Genomic DNA, 15503 nt, shown 5'->3' with positions numbered 1-15503 from the left:
CTTAGTTTTGCTCCCAGTCATTGAGAAAATATTTCAAGAAAATAAATGGAATACTTGATCATATTCAGAATTCTATATAAAACATATTATATAACAAAGTAATGATTTACACAATCAATACTGATAATATAAATAAATCCAGAGCGTTTAAAAGATGCCTATTAAGTTTTCTCTCGTTAGGCTCCTCCGCCCTCCCACATGCCCCTGACTAAAGAGGGCCAGCCTGTTCCTGGACATCTACCAACGCTGCTCTTATAATTGGCCACTGGGAGATGTGCAAGAGTGGTAACTTTCTCTCCCTTCCTTTGAAAACCTAGACTTTTCCTTGTCTCCAATAGCAGTGTCAAGGTTAGATCGAGTAGAATAGGTCGCTACGCTCTAGAGTTTAGAAGAATCACAGGTGATCTCATTGAAACACAAGACTATGAGGGGGATTGACAGGGTAGATGCCGAGAGGCTGTTTCCCCTGGCTGGAGAGTCTAGAACTAGGCATAGTCTCAGGATAAGGGCTTGGCCATTTAAAACTGAGATGAGCAGGAATTTCTTCACTCAGAGAGGGTTGTGAATCTTTGCAATTCTCTGCCCCAGAGGGCTGTGAATGCTCAGTCGTTGAGTATATTCAAGACTGAAATAGGTTTTTGGACTCTAGGGGAATCAAGGGATATGGGGATCGGGCGGGAAAGTGGAGCTGAGGTCGAAGATCAGCCATGATCTTATGGAATGGCGGAGCAGGCTCGAGGGGCCGTGTGGCCTACTCCTGCTCCTAATTCAGGAAGGTCAGGAATCCGCCTGTGGGAGGCTGTGAGCTCAACTCTTCATCCTATCATTGTGCTCTCCTCAGGACATTCAATATTAAAACTGTTAACAAAAGTAATTTTGAAAATATATGAGCACCTTTAGCAACAAAATAAAGTGTCCCCTCTTCTGGAAGAAGTATTCATTCATCCCGTCAGTAATCACAACACTTGTTCTACAACTGCCATCACTGCGTGCTGATAAGACATTGTTCTTTGAGCTCTAGCAATCTACAAGTTAAACACTACCACTCCTCGTCTCAAAGGTGAGCTGTGCCGATTTAATTTACATAGGGGAGTGGAAAAAAACGTCTCAAAGGAACAGGACAGCGATTCTGCCAAGCAAATGAGCCAACAGCACAAACTTATTTCTAGCTTTTACTAAGCGCTCCTTTACAGCTGTGTGCTTTCGAATCGGTAAGAGAATCATAGCAAAAATGTAGCCCCACTGATATATAAATTGCTATCTAAGTATAAGAACATAAGTAGGAGCAGGAGTAGGCCATATGGCCCCTTGGGCCTGCTCCGCCATTCAATAGAATCATGGCTGATCCGAACCTAGACTCAGGTCCACTTCCCTGCCTGCTCCCCGTAACCCCTAATTCTCTTATCAGCTAGGAAACTGTCCATCTCCAAAAGTATATGCAAAATAACTTGGCTATTGTTCCATACTGTACCTTCAGGTAAAACAGCTGTATCATGTGTCACAATCTGTTTAATGCAATTGCACCATGCCATAAAAATAAAATACAAAATAAACTTTCAGCTTAAACCATTCAGCATGCATTGTGCATGATAAACTGTACAGCAGCCAAGGTATTTGCATACATTACAACAGTGGCTACACTTCAAAAGTACTTCATTGGATGTGAAGCACTCTGGGGTGTCCGGAGGATATGAAGGGCACCATATAAATGTAAATTCTTTCCTTCTTGGGTAGATAGAAAACTGGGGCAGACAAGAACATGGCAGCTGCAGGAGGAGAAATGGTGTGTTGATTCCCTGGTGCCAGGGTGAAGGATGTAACAGAGCGGGTGGAAAACCCTTTGGAAAGGGAGGGAAGAGCAGCCAGAAATCGTGGCCCATGTAGAAACCAATGACGTAGGAAAGAGTGGTACTGAGTTTTTGAGGAAGCAGAACGAGGAGTTCGGGACAAGGCTGAAGAGCAAGACCTCAAGGGTGGTCTTGTGCTCCTGTGCCACACGCTGGGCAGGTTAGGCAAGGATGGATTCCATCCATTAACGTGTGGCTTGAGAGATGGTGCAGGAGGGAAAGTTTCAGATTTCTTGGACATTTGGACCAGTTCTGGGAGAGAAGGAATCTGTTCAGGAAAAGGACAGACTTCACCTGAATCAGATGGGCACCGAAGTGCTTGCAGAAAGAGCATACTCTCTATATAATGTTAAAGCTCATTAGTATTTTTGTTAAACTGTGGCGATGTGTACTTTATGTAAAGTGTTAATATTGTACTATTTCCATTATTTTAATCTGTTCCTCACTGTTGTCCCTTCTGGCAAGAGGCTCATGGATTTCTTCATCTCCAAATCGGAGACAAGCGGCTCTACATTCCAAGTCTCCCCACCCCCCATTAGCCTATTTCTTCTATGTACTCTCATCCCGTGTAAATAGATTTGGCTAGTAGTCTTAGCCTCAACGGATATTGTCATGTTTTCTGAACTTTTGGAAAGGTTTTAGCTTAAAGGCGCAAATAACACATTCATTTCTTGGCCAGTTAAACATATTACAGCCATATATATTTATTTTTAATAGACTCCAAGCACGTTGCATGGGCCTGTGGGTAGTTTGCTGCCTTTCTACACTCACTGCATCTTCTGGCCACTCCTTCCTGAACAGTTATCCTCGTCACTGTCAAATATAAAAGGTAAAGCAAGCTCACAAGATATTTATCAATGAGGAAGGCTATTTTTCCTACCTAGAAAGATCCTAACAGTCCCCAACTGCACCACCCAATTGTATCTTAAACGATGCCAGGGTTTTTGCCTCCACTACTCTACCTGGAAGTTTATTCCACATGTTGATTACTCTATGTGTGAAGAAGAATTTCATGACATCAGTCCCAAAATTACTTTTTACTAGTTTGAACCTGTGTCACCTTTTGCAGTTTAATTTGTAGTATTTCAGGTTAACATTTTCTATACCCTTAAGGATCTTGTATACCTCTAGAAGATCACATCCTTTACAGTTGAAGTGTCTCCAGTGTTTCCTCATAACTTAGATCCCGAATACTGGGGAGCAGCCTCATGGCTCTTCTCTGCACTGCCTCCCGTGCTTGAATGTCTCTCTTGTTTTCTGGCAACCAGAACTGGACACGGTATTCAAGGGAAGCCCCGACTAGAGCACTGCGAAGTTCGATTACTACCTCCTCGGACTTGTATTCCACTGTTTTGGCTATGCCGATTGCTGCTCTGCATTGGTTGGACGTGTTTAGTGTCGAGTCTACCAAGACTCCTAGGTCTCTTTTCAACTTAATTCTTAGCTATTTCAACACCATTCACTATGCTGAATAGAAATTACATGCTCTCGGAGTCCTTATGTTTCATTAAGCATCTCAAGCATCCCCTTCAGTCAACCAAATGCATTTTTTAAACAACCGTTTCTGCACTGTTGAAATACATCGATCTGAAACTCCAATGATCATTAACAGGGAGCAGTTCCAGAAACCATGCACACGACACGTATGTAGTAACTCCCAACAGAAGAACGAGTCTTCCAGTAGTACCTAGGTCAACACCTGGAGACTGGAAAAAGGTATTCGCATTCATAGCAGAACTTGTGAAAAATAAAGTAACATGGCATATTTTGCCAGGCCAATGTATATATACACACACATGAATGACTGATGGTCCAGAGCCACCTGTATAATCACTGAATGCAAACCCTCTGACTACAATAATCAGTATCAATAGATCATCCATTTTCCAAAACAACCCTTCATTTCTCGAGACCAATGGATGTGATGTTTATTACTAATTGGAGTTCCATTAAATCCATCGTTGGTACAGGCACATTTAAGAACATAAGGATTAGGAACAGGAGTAGGCCACACGGCACCTTGAGCCCACTTTACCATTCAGCAAGATCATGGTTGATCTTGGACCTCAACTCCACTTTCCCACCCGATCCCCATATCCCTTGATTCCCCTAGAGTCCAAAAACTTTTCAGCCTTGAATATACTCAACGACTGAGCATCCACAGCCCTCTGGGGCAGAGAATTGCAAAGATTCACAACCCTCGGAGTGAAGAAATTCCTCCTCATCGCAGTCTTAAATGGCCAACCCCTTATCCTGAGACTATGCCCCCTAGTTCTAGACTCTCCAGCCAGGGGAAACAACCTCTCAGCATCTACCCTGTCAATCCCCCTCAGAATCTTTTATGTTTCAATGAGATCACCTCTCATTCTTCTAAACTCCAGAGACAATAGGCCTAATCTGCTCAACCTCTCCTTATAGGATGACCCTTTCATCCCAGGAATCAATCTAGTGAAGCTTTAATACACCGCGTCTAAGGCAAGTATGTCCTTCCTCAGGTAAGGAGACCAAAACTGGACAGTTATCCTCAAAACAGACACCAATCCTTTGAAGCTGTTCACTGATCGATAAATTTAGACTGTGGTACGGCTACAATCACAACAGATGTCATGCACAACTCAATCCATGGATGTTCAATGGTGTGGTACGCACACGTTCCCACTTTCCATAATGTGGCCACCGTCTGTACCTCAACTGAAATTATGAGACAAAACTTGCAATTTAACTGTGTACAGGAAACTCTCTTAACCGGCACCTAAATATCCGGAAATCTCTCTTAACCGGCAAAATTCAGGAGTAGGTTCAGGTAAGTTTTACTATATGTTAGTGGCCGTGTAACCGGGGCTCCTGGATCTGTGGCCGTGTAACCGGGGTTCCTGCACCTGTGGCCGTGCAACAGGGACTCCTGGATCTGTGGCCGTGTAACCGGGACTCCTGGATCTGTGGCCGTGTAACCGGGGCTCCTGGATCTGTGGCCGTGTAACCGGGGTTCCTGCACCTGTGGCCGTGCAACAGGGACTCCTGGATCTGTGGCCGTGTAACCGGGGTTCCTGCACCTGTGGCTGTGCAACAGGGACTCCTGGATCTGTGGCCGTGTAACCGGGGTTCCTGCACCTGTGGCCGTGCAACAGGGACTCCTGGATCTGTGGCCGTGTAACCGGGGTTCCTGCACCTGTGGCTGTGCAACAGGGACTCCTGGATCTGTGGCCATGTAACCGGGGTTCCTGCACCTGTGGCCGTGTAACCGGGGTTCCTGCACCTGTGGCTGTGCAACAGGGACTCCTGGATCTGTGGCCGTGTAACCGGGACTCCTGGATCTGTGGCCGTGTAACCGGGGTTCCTGCACCTGTGGCCATGCAACAGGGGCTCCTGCACCTGTGGCCGTGTAACCGGGACTCCTGGATCTGTGGCCGTGTAACCGGGGTTCCTGCACCTGTGGCCGTGTAACCGGGGTTCCTGCACCTGTGGCCGTGTAACCGGGACTCCTGGATCTGTGGCCGTGTAACCGGGGTTCCTGCACCTGTGGCCATGCAACAGGGGCTCCTGCACCTGTGGCCATGCAACAGGGGCTCCTGCACCTGTGGCCATGCAACAGGGGCTCCTGCACCTGTGGCCGTGTACGGGGCTCTCGTACCTTGGTAAGTATACCTCTCTGTAATCTGGACTTTTGATCAACCGGCACCACACCGGTGCCGGATAAAAAACAAAGAGTTTCCTGTACTTTGTCGACAAGGAAACCAAGTGCCCCCAGAAGCTTCTCAGGCAAAGGGTGTAAACATGTTGCCAATGCTGATTGCAAAATGATATACGTGCTTCAGTCTTTTTAAGTACTGATCTTCAAGATGACAGCAGTAATACACATTCTAAAAACAAATGAGCAAGCTTTTACTGCACTCGCAGTCTGAACTGCAAGCACAACTTTTGCATATTTAACAAACTAATTTTACAATTTTATGGCTCCAAGTATGTTGTCAAGAGCTAGAGTAAGCAAATATTATGAACAAATGAAATTAAAAATCGCTTGACTGAACAATTAAAATGATTAGCTCCAGTCAAGTAAATTTTATTTTACGGTTCCGTTGAGAAGTCGTGATATTTAATCAAGATTTTTCACCTATAACTTCATAGTAAGTTTGACATTTCTTTGTGTATACCACCTTGCTGCACAACTTGGAAGAGGGAGAACAATTGGGGGGGGGGGGGGGAATACAATAAACAAAATTTGACATGGACACGTAGCTCCACGTTACCGGTGAGGTATTAATATTGAGTTACTGCTTTTGAACATAAAGCAATCACGAGAGCTAGCTGCTCTTAATACAAGTTAATAATTAAAGCGGAGGGCAGTCAGCGGACCGTGTTGGTTCTCCTGCCTGCAGCACATTTTGGGTATGAAATCATCACTATGGCACCCATATGTTCAACATACCTATTGATAGCGAGTGCCAAAAAACCAAGGTTGGTGTTAATAGAAAGTAACATACAATACCCTCTCTAGACAGTAGTGCACTACTTAGTAAAACAAAAATACTGCAACCCCTGATAAAACAAATTTCTTTAGGTCCCTAATGAAAGGACCGTAATCTTTTTCACTGGGGTACAAAGGTTATAAAACCGTGCTGTAAAAATGGTTAACATATTGCATGATTAATTCCTCCTCTCTGATGTTTTGCTTCAGAGCAGGTCTGGTAAATGGTAATGCTGCATTTGGTGTTTGAAAGGAACTGAACTCAGAAATCACAGAAACCCCACAGTGCAGATAGAGGCCATTTCGGCCCATCGAGCCTGCACCGACACATATCCCACCCGATCCCCGTAACCCCTACACCAACACATATCCCACCCTATCCCCGTAACCCCACGTATTTAATCCCCCTAACACTAAGGGTCAATTTATCATAGCCAATCAACCTAACCCGCACATCTTTGGACTGTGGGAGGAAACCGGAGCACCCGGAGGAAACCCACGCAAACACGGGGAGAATGTGCAAACTCCACACAGACAGTCACCCGAGGCCAGATTCGAACCCGGGTCCCTGGCGCTGTGAGGCAACAGTGCTAACCACTATGCCACCGTTCTTGCCAGATTCACTTTTGAATCCAACATCCTTCTACCTGCTGGTTTTGGAAACGATCTAGTTTAGTCTTGCGACCAGTGGGTGGACCTCCCCTCTCTGCTTCTGCTATCCCAGTACACGGTACTTTTTTTTCCTCCACTCGCCTTCACTGCTGTAATAGGACCAGCTGAAGAAAAGTGAGTTTTTAAATCACCACACAGGACAGCACTGCACAGGAGTGACGGCCACATGGACAGCCATGGCTCAGTGGGCAGTACTCTTGCCTCGGTCAGAAGGTTGTGGCTTCAAGTCCCACTCCAGAGACTTGAGCACAAAAATCTAGGCTGACGCTCCAGTGCGATGCCCGAGGGAGTGCCGCACTGTCGGAGGTGCCGTCTTTCGGATGAGATGTTAAACCGAGGCCCCATCTGACCTCTCAGGTGGACGTAAAAGATCCCATGGCACTATTTTTCGAAGAATAACAGGGGAGTTATCCCCGGGGTCCCGGTCGATATTTATCCCTCAATCAGCATCAAAAACACAGATTATCTGGTCATTATCACATTGTTGTTTGTGGGAGCTTGCTGTGTGCAAAATTGGCTGCCGCGTTTCCCACATTACAACAGTGACTACACTTCAAAAGCGCTGTGGGATGTCCCGCGGTCGTGAAAGACGATGTATAAATGCAGGTCTTTTTGTCTTTATCTCTCAAACTCTATGTTGGCTTGGATCTCAGACTGAGGGTCTTCACATTTGGTCAATTGGACTGTGAGTAACCCTGAATAACAAAGGTTTCACCAGAACTAGCACTCAAAACAAACACAAAAGCAAAATACTGCGGATGTTGCTGGAAATCTGAAATTAAAACTGAAAATGCTGGAAATACTCAACAGGTCAGACAGTATCTGTGGAGAGAGAAACAGCGTTAACGTTTCAAGAGAATGAGGGGATCTCATTGAAACTTATAAAATTCTGACAGGGCTGGACAGACTAGATGCAGGAAGGATGTTCCCGATGGCGGGGGAGTCCAGAACCAGGGGTCACAGTCTAAGGATAAGGGGTAAGCCATTTAGGACAGAGATGAGGAGGAATTTCTTCACCCAGAGAGTGGTGAACCTGTGGAATTCTCTACCACAGAAGGCAGTAGAGGCCAATTCATTAAATATATTCAAGAAGGAGTTGGATATATTTCTTAAGGCTAAAGGGATCAAGGGGTATGGGGAGAAAGCAGGGACAGGGTACTGAATTTGGATGATCAGCCATGATCGCATTGGAATGGCGGCGCAGGCTCGAGGGGCAGAATGGCCTACTCCTGCGCCTATCTTCTATGTTTCTAGGTTGATGACCTTTTGCCAGAACTGGGGCGAAAGGTCATCGACCTGAAACGTTAACTGTTTCTCGCTCCACAGACACTGCCTGACCTGTTGAGTATTTCCAGCATTTTCTATTTTTTATGCAAAACCAACACCTTTTTCTCACTGAAAATTCAGCACAAGTTCCACCTCAAAGCTGATCTGCCCTAAATTCTGATCAAGACCCATTCTACTCAGATATATCTTTCTCCCTCTATTCATTTTTATAGCACTAGACTCCGATTGAAAGCAAGCTTTACTTCACTGAATGAGCCGAGACGACGGTGCTTTTTTTTTTAACCTGACTTTGTGTCATGTGCGTGACTGTCAACTGTTTTGATGAACCAGTATTTATTTTTAAACATGATTGCACAACCCAGGATAATCTACTTAAAAGGGAAAAAAATTAAAACCGACAGAGCAATTTGCCATATAAAGTTAAAGAACAGTAAAAAAAAACAGTCCCTGCCAAAATTCTGTTGGGGAAAACCCTACGTCTTACTAAAAGATCAATTGCTACCCTTCCACAAATGTACATCCAATCTAATCGTTACTAATGCACTTCAGGGCAAGTTGACAACTTCACTAAATCCAACTGCACCAATGCATTAATCATGCACGATGCCCATCTAATTCATTATTAAGAACAGCATGTAGCCCAATCTTTTGCTGAAAGTTTCTCTCAACAGAAAACGACAAAAAGCCGACGGCGGTTGTTGCCCCTCACTGTGCTGATGATGGCCGATGACAAGCACTGCATGGGGGGGGGGGGGGGGGGGGTGTAAAGCGAATTCTCTCAACTAATTAATATCTTAGCCGAGGGACCACTTGTGCTGGGGACAGGTAACACAATGCTCGGTCAGGAATGTTTATTCAAAGTCCATCTTTGTGAGGGCTGCCGAGTGCCATCCGCCTGATGTCCTCCTGCTTCCACAGTCTGTCACACTCTTCATGGTGGAATCAGAGTACAAAACAAATGGGTAATGTGAGCTTGGGATATACACGCGAAGGGATTAATTTCAATCCTTGCATAATATGTCTGCAGACCACACGACTACATTCACACTGTTATTGACAAAACAGTCATACTTTAGCAATGTAACACACACCCAGTGGCGCGAATACGGTGAGATCATTCTTTCCATTGTCATATGATGGCCATTTATTACTGAAGATGTCTTAAGGTTTGGAGGACACCTCGACAAGATGCCAAGTGATGTTTTCAATGCAGCTGTGAATAGTGTGAACTCCAAGAACGTGATACCATCAAGCACTCAAGGGCCAAAACTGCAAAGCATGACCTGCTAAGACACTAGTACTTGTCATCAGATACTCTCTCACCTCATCTGCTTTCATCCTCATTTGTTCTGAGGCTGTGCTAAGCAGTCGGCAGAATGTGGACTGCTGCGTGTAACTTTTTATTTAAAAAAAGGGAAAGAGTTTTTATACTCTTTCCCCTTTTCTTCACAGCGTCAGCTGTGGCTCAGTAGGTAGCACCCTCGCCTGAGTCAAAAGGTTGTGGGTTCAAGTCCCACTCCAGAGACTTGATCACAAAAATCTAGGCTGACGCTCCAGTACTGAGGGAGTGCTGCACTGTCGGAGGTGCCGTCTTTCGGATGAGACATTAAACCGAGGCCCCGTCTGCTCTCTCAAGTGGACGTAAAAGAGCCCATGGCATTATTTTGAAGAGGAGCAGGGGGAGTTCACCCCGGTGTCCTGGCCAATATTTATCCCTCAATCAACATCACTGAAACAGATTATCTGGTGATTAACACATTGCTGTTTGCTGTGCACAAATAGGCTGCCGCGTTTGCTACATTACATCAGTGACTACACTTCAAAAAGTCCCAAAGTGCTTTACAGCCAATGAAGTAATTTTTGAAGTTTAATCACTGTTGTAATGTAGGAAAATGCATAATTTTACCACAAATTACATAACTTTAAAAGATTGGCTTTTAATCTACATTCAGTTATCTGGAGCAAGTACATGCTGTCGATGTGTAGGCCTGTAGTGGGGTAAACAAGAGAGATCCCCAGCTGCCATGGGTTATAAAAAGCAATGTGTTTATATTAAACAGTGCAAATTACAGCAGGGACCATCTGATTTGATGAAATGGTTTGCAACTTCATAAAACAAGCTCAACTCGCCTGGGGAATACTGTGCATCAACAGCACGTGATGACATTGCAGGCTGCCCTAAAGTCAAACCTTGCTGTCATTACACAGAATGCACAGCATATAAACAGGCCACTCGGCCCAACAAGTCCATGCTGGAGTTTATGCGCCACACAAGCCTCCTCCCACCCCTCTTCATTTAACCCTAGCAGCATTATCTTCTATTCCTTTCTCCATCATGTGTTTATCTAGCTTCCCCTTAAACCTAGGCTATTTGCCTCAACTACTCCTTGTGATGCACAATAGGTCATAAAAGACCAATTTTTTTTGAGAATAACCAAAGATTCAAGTAAATAAGCTGAGTCCCAGGTCTAACAGACAGCACCTTCAGAACACACACAGCTATTCTAATTAATATTTGTTGCATAGAATTACAGAGGTGGCATCTTAATACTAAAAACAATATTACCGTAACACCTGAATCCTTAATCTACAGAACGTACGAGTTTTGCTTTGGCTTTAGATGATTATTTTTACAATCTCCTCCATTTTCAGGCTGCACGCTCTACCCGGTGCCATGGACCATTCCCCAGCCTACGTCGATGTTGTTCTACGACCAGCTGCTCACAACGGTGTGCCTGTGGTGTGTGGCTCGCCCCGCCATTGTCCCCTCTTGTGGCCTCTGCTCACGAGGCACCACAGACGTGGAATTCGCTGTATTCTGAAGGAGCTCTGTGTTGTTCCAAACCTTAATATTTATAAGCTCATCCCCCACGCTGCCATTCTAACAAAGGGGTGGGGGGGGGGGTGTAAGAGAGGCGGAAACCCATCTCTTTTTGCTTTAGAGGCTGATGGATCTGTTGGACATTTCCAGTTTTTTTCTCTTCACTGGTGTCAGCCGTGGCTCAGTGGGCAGCACTCTCGCTTGAGTCAGAAGGAGCATTTAAAATAAAAAAAGAGGGATTTATTAAATAAACTAATCAAACTCAGGATAAAACCACTGGTCTGGATGGATTGCATCCACGCATTTTAAAAGACTCTAGGGAAGAGATAGCAGAAGCATTGCTACACATATTTAATAATTCATTAGAAAAAGGTGTAGTGCCAGAGGACAGGTGGATAGCTAACATAATACCGATATTTAAAAAAGGGGGATAGAACATGTCCAGGGAATTATAGACCAGTCAGCTTAACATCGGTGGTAGGAAAAATAATGGAAACCCTACTAAAGGAGAGAATAGAAGAACATCTAGAAACGCAAAGTATAATAATGAATAGTCAGCATGGATTTTAAAAGGGAAAGTCTTGCTGGACCAACCTTATTGAATTTTTTGAAGAGGTAACAGAGAGAGTAGACAAGGGTAATGCAGTAGATGTAATTTATCTAGATTTTCAAAAGGCCTTCGATAAGGTACCCCATAATAGACTAATGAACAAGGTCAGAGAATGCAGAGTCAGGGGACAAGTAGCCGAATGGATTGCTGGCTGGTTTCAGGACAGAAAGCAGAGAGTAGGAGTAAAGGGTAGCTATTCACAGTGGCAGAAGGTGGGTAGCGGTGTTCCACAAGGATCAGTGCTGGGACCACTGCTGTTCACAATTTACATTAACGATTTAGACTTTGGAATCAAAAACACTATTTCTAAATTTGTGGATGACACCAAATTGGGGGGATAGTCAATACTGAGGAGGACTGCAACAAATTACAGGAGGACATTAATAAACTTGCAGAATGGGCATATAATTGGCAAATGAAATTCAACACAGATAAATGTGAGGTATTACATTTTGGTAGGAAGAATAGGGAGGTCACATTACTTGGAGGGTGCGAGTCTAGGTGGGGTAGAGGAACAAAGGGATCTCGGAGAAAAATTACACAAATCACTAAAAGTTGCGACACAGGTTAGCAAGGCCATTAAAAAAAGCAAACCAAGCACTAGGGTTTATTTCTAGAGGTAGAGAATTGAAAAGTAGGGAAGTTATGCTAAACCTGTATCGAACCTTGGTTAGACCACACCTGGAGTACTGCGTACAGTTCTGGTCGCTATATTATAAAAAGGATAGAGGCACTGGAGAGGGTGCAGAGACAATTTACAAGGATGATACCAGATATGCCTATCAGGAAAGGATGAACAGGCTGGGTCTCTTTTCTCTTGAAAAATGAAGGCTGAGGGGTGACCTAATAGAGGTCTTTAAAATTATGAAAGGTTTTGATAGAGTGGATACAGAGAGAATGTTTCCACTTGTGGGGAAGAGCAAAATTAGAGGCCATCAATATAAGATAGTCACCAAGAAATCCAATAGGGAATTCAGATGAAACTTCTTTACCTAGAGAGTGGTGAGAATGTGGAACTCGCTACCACAGGGAGTGGTTGAAGCGAATAGTATAGATACATTTAAGGTGAGGCTAGACAAGCATATGAGGGAGAAGGGAATAGAGGGTTCTGCTGATAGAGTTAGGTGAGGAAAGACAGGAGGAGGCTCGAGTGGAGCATGGACTGGTTGAGCCGAATGGCCTGTTTCTGTGCCGTATATCCTGTGTAATCCTATGGAAGGTTGTGGGTTCAAGTCCCACTCCAGCGACTTGAGCACAAAAATCTAGCCCGACACTCCCAGTGCAGTACTGAGGGAGTGCTGCACTGTCAGAGGTGCCGTTTTTCGGATGAGACGTTAAACCGAGGCCACGTCTGCTCTCTCAGGTGGATGCAAAAGATGCCATGGCACTATTTCAGGGTTTTTTTTTTTAATTAAAAAGATAATTGCTGCAGCTTTTGGTGTGATATTGAATTAAATTTTCCCAGTAAACTATGATCTAGGAAATTAAATTTCCACCAAAATGGTGACAGTGAACAAACAGCAAACACACACAGCTTAACAAGGCCATAAAAAAAGCAAACCAAGCACTGGGGTTTATTTCTAGAGGGAAAGAATTGAAAAGTAGGGTTAGGGTTAGATGCAATTAAGGGGCAGTTAGATACGCAAATGAGGGAGAAGGGAATAGAGGGTTCTGCTGATAAAGAGTTAGATGAGGAAAGACCGGAGAAGGCTCGAGTGGAGCGCAAACGCCAGCATGGACTGGTTGGGACAAATGGCCTACATAGAAACATAGAAGATAGGAGCAGGAGTAGGCCATTCGGCCCCTCGAGCCTGCTCCGCCATTCAATGCGATCATGGCTGATCATCCAAAAACCGCCTGTTCCGGTGCTGTATATCCTATGTAATCCCTAGGTAAGAATGCTGTGACGCTAGGGAAACTTTTGGTGTGATAACTGAATTAAATTTTCCCAACAAACTAGGATTTTGGGGGTTTATTTTCCACCAACATGGTGACAGTGAACACACAAAGGATGATCTGGCCCTGGGCAAGCATCACAGACACTGTGCTGCACATTTTCCCCTTTCTTTTGGCATTTAAATCCCTGACAAGGTATAAATGCAACCTGCAAGGTTTAAAGCCCTTATGTCCCATGTCCCCCCCAGCATCATCAGATCTGCCCAGCGAACCTGCACTGATTGTGATGGACACGGCAGCCAGCCAATCAGCAAGCGCCCCGCGGGCCGGAAGCCGCGATTGGCCAATCGGCGCGCGTTGGGGGCGGGACTTGAGGGCGTTCGGCGCCGGGTTTCCCCAGCAACAGAGAGAGAAAAACCGGTCACACTTCAAATAAGCCGGCGAGGCCGCGCCTCTGGTTTTTGATTATATTTATATATATAAAAAGTAATCGCTGAAATTTAACATTCAACCGCCCGTCATTGTTTATCTTACCGGGTATCCCTGTCTGGTGCGACATTGTTGAGGCGCTGCTGTGGACGTTGGCTGCACGGAGAAAGACGCCGAGAGGAACGAAGACGCCCCCTCCTAGCCGCCGGCTGCTCACTGCCGCTGGAGGCGGAGCCACACGGCGGCTCGCTCAGGTTCAGGCAGCGGGGCGACAGCGCCCTCCGCGCTCAGCTCCCCACACTGCAGCTCATCCTCCACCGACAGCGCGCTCAGCTCCCCACACTGCAGCTCATCCTCCACAGGCAGCACGCTCAGCTACTCGCACTGCAGCTCATCCTTCAAATACAGCGCGCTCAGCTACTCACACTGCAGCTCATCATCCACAGACAGCGCCCTCAGCGCTCAGCTACCCACACTGCAGCTCATCCTCCCTCCATAGACAGCGCCCTCCGCGCTCAGTTCCCCACACTGCAGCTCATCCTCCACAGACAGCGCCCTCTGCGCTCAGCTCCCCACACTGCAGCTCATCCTCCAGACACAGCGCCCTCCGCGCTCAACTACCCACACTGCAGCTCATCCTCCACAGATAGCGCCCTCAGCGCTCAGCTACTCACACTGCAGCTCATCCTCCCTCCATAGACAGCGCCCTCCGCGCGCAGCTACCCACACTGCAGCTCATCCTCCAGACACAGCGCCCTCCGCGCTCAGCTACCCACACTGCAGCTCATCCTCCAGACACAGCGCCCTCCGCGCTCAGCTACTCACACTGCAGCTCATCATCCACAGACAGCGCCCTCAGCTACCCACACTGCAGCTCATCCTCCCTCCATAGACAGCGCCCTCCGCGCTCAGCTACCCACACTGCTGCTCATCCTCCCTCCATAGACAGCGCCCTCCGCGCTCAGCTACCCAAACTGCAGCTCATCCTCCATACACAGCGCCCTCCGCGCTCAGCTACTCACACGGCAGCTCATCCTCCACAGACAGCGCCCTCAGCACTCAGCTACCCACACTGCAGCTCATCCTCCACAGACAGCGCCCTCCGCGCTCAGCTACCCACACTGCAGCAGAACGATAGCGTCCCACCCCTCGGACCACCTCCCAACACAGCTACATCCCGCGCTCAGGTAGCCACACTGCAGCTCATCCTCCAGAGATAGCGACATCCAGCGGTAAGGTAGCGACACTGCAGCTCCTCCTCCGGCCCGCCCCTCGGACCAGATCGAAATACAGCGCCGTCCAGCGGCCAGCTGCAGTTGTAGCCGCCTGCTTTTTCCCACTCCCGCTGCCAGAAAGTAAAAGACTCGCAGTTATATAGCGCCTCTCAGGACGTCCCAAAGCCATAATCTTCCAATCCTCCTTAGATACGGGGGTGGTGCCAGAGGACTGGGGAACTGCAAATTTTACACCTTGTTC

General features: G+C 46.3%; 1 protein-coding gene across 3 annotated transcripts in view; it reads right to left on the bottom strand.

Moving 5' to 3' along the window:
• Positions 1 to 14450, bottom strand: part of twf2 (twinfilin actin binding protein 2) — a 146913-nt gene extending 132463 nt beyond the window's left edge. The window contains exon 1 of one of the 3 annotated variants that reach the window (XM_086002006.1): positions 14133 to 14450. In XM_086002006.1, the coding sequence (XP_085858132.1) occupies positions 14133 to 14157 (25 nt within the window). In that variant the 5' untranslated portion in view covers positions 14158 to 14450. The remainder of the gene's footprint in view (positions 1 to 14132) is intronic. The other 2 variants (XM_086002007.1, XM_086002008.1) reach the window with 2 other exon arrangements.
• Between the last annotated feature and the right edge of the window lie 1053 nt (positions 14451 to 15503).

Source organism: Somniosus microcephalus, chromosome 11, assembly GCF_052327205.1.
Source record: "Somniosus microcephalus isolate GS21.2 chromosome 11, FLI_Smic_1.0, whole genome shotgun sequence".
Classification (NCBI taxonomy): domain Eukaryota; kingdom Metazoa; phylum Chordata; class Chondrichthyes; order Squaliformes; family Somniosidae; genus Somniosus; species Somniosus microcephalus.
Note: the sequence above shows the minus strand (reverse complement) of the source record. Positions and strands in the feature narration are given on the sequence as shown.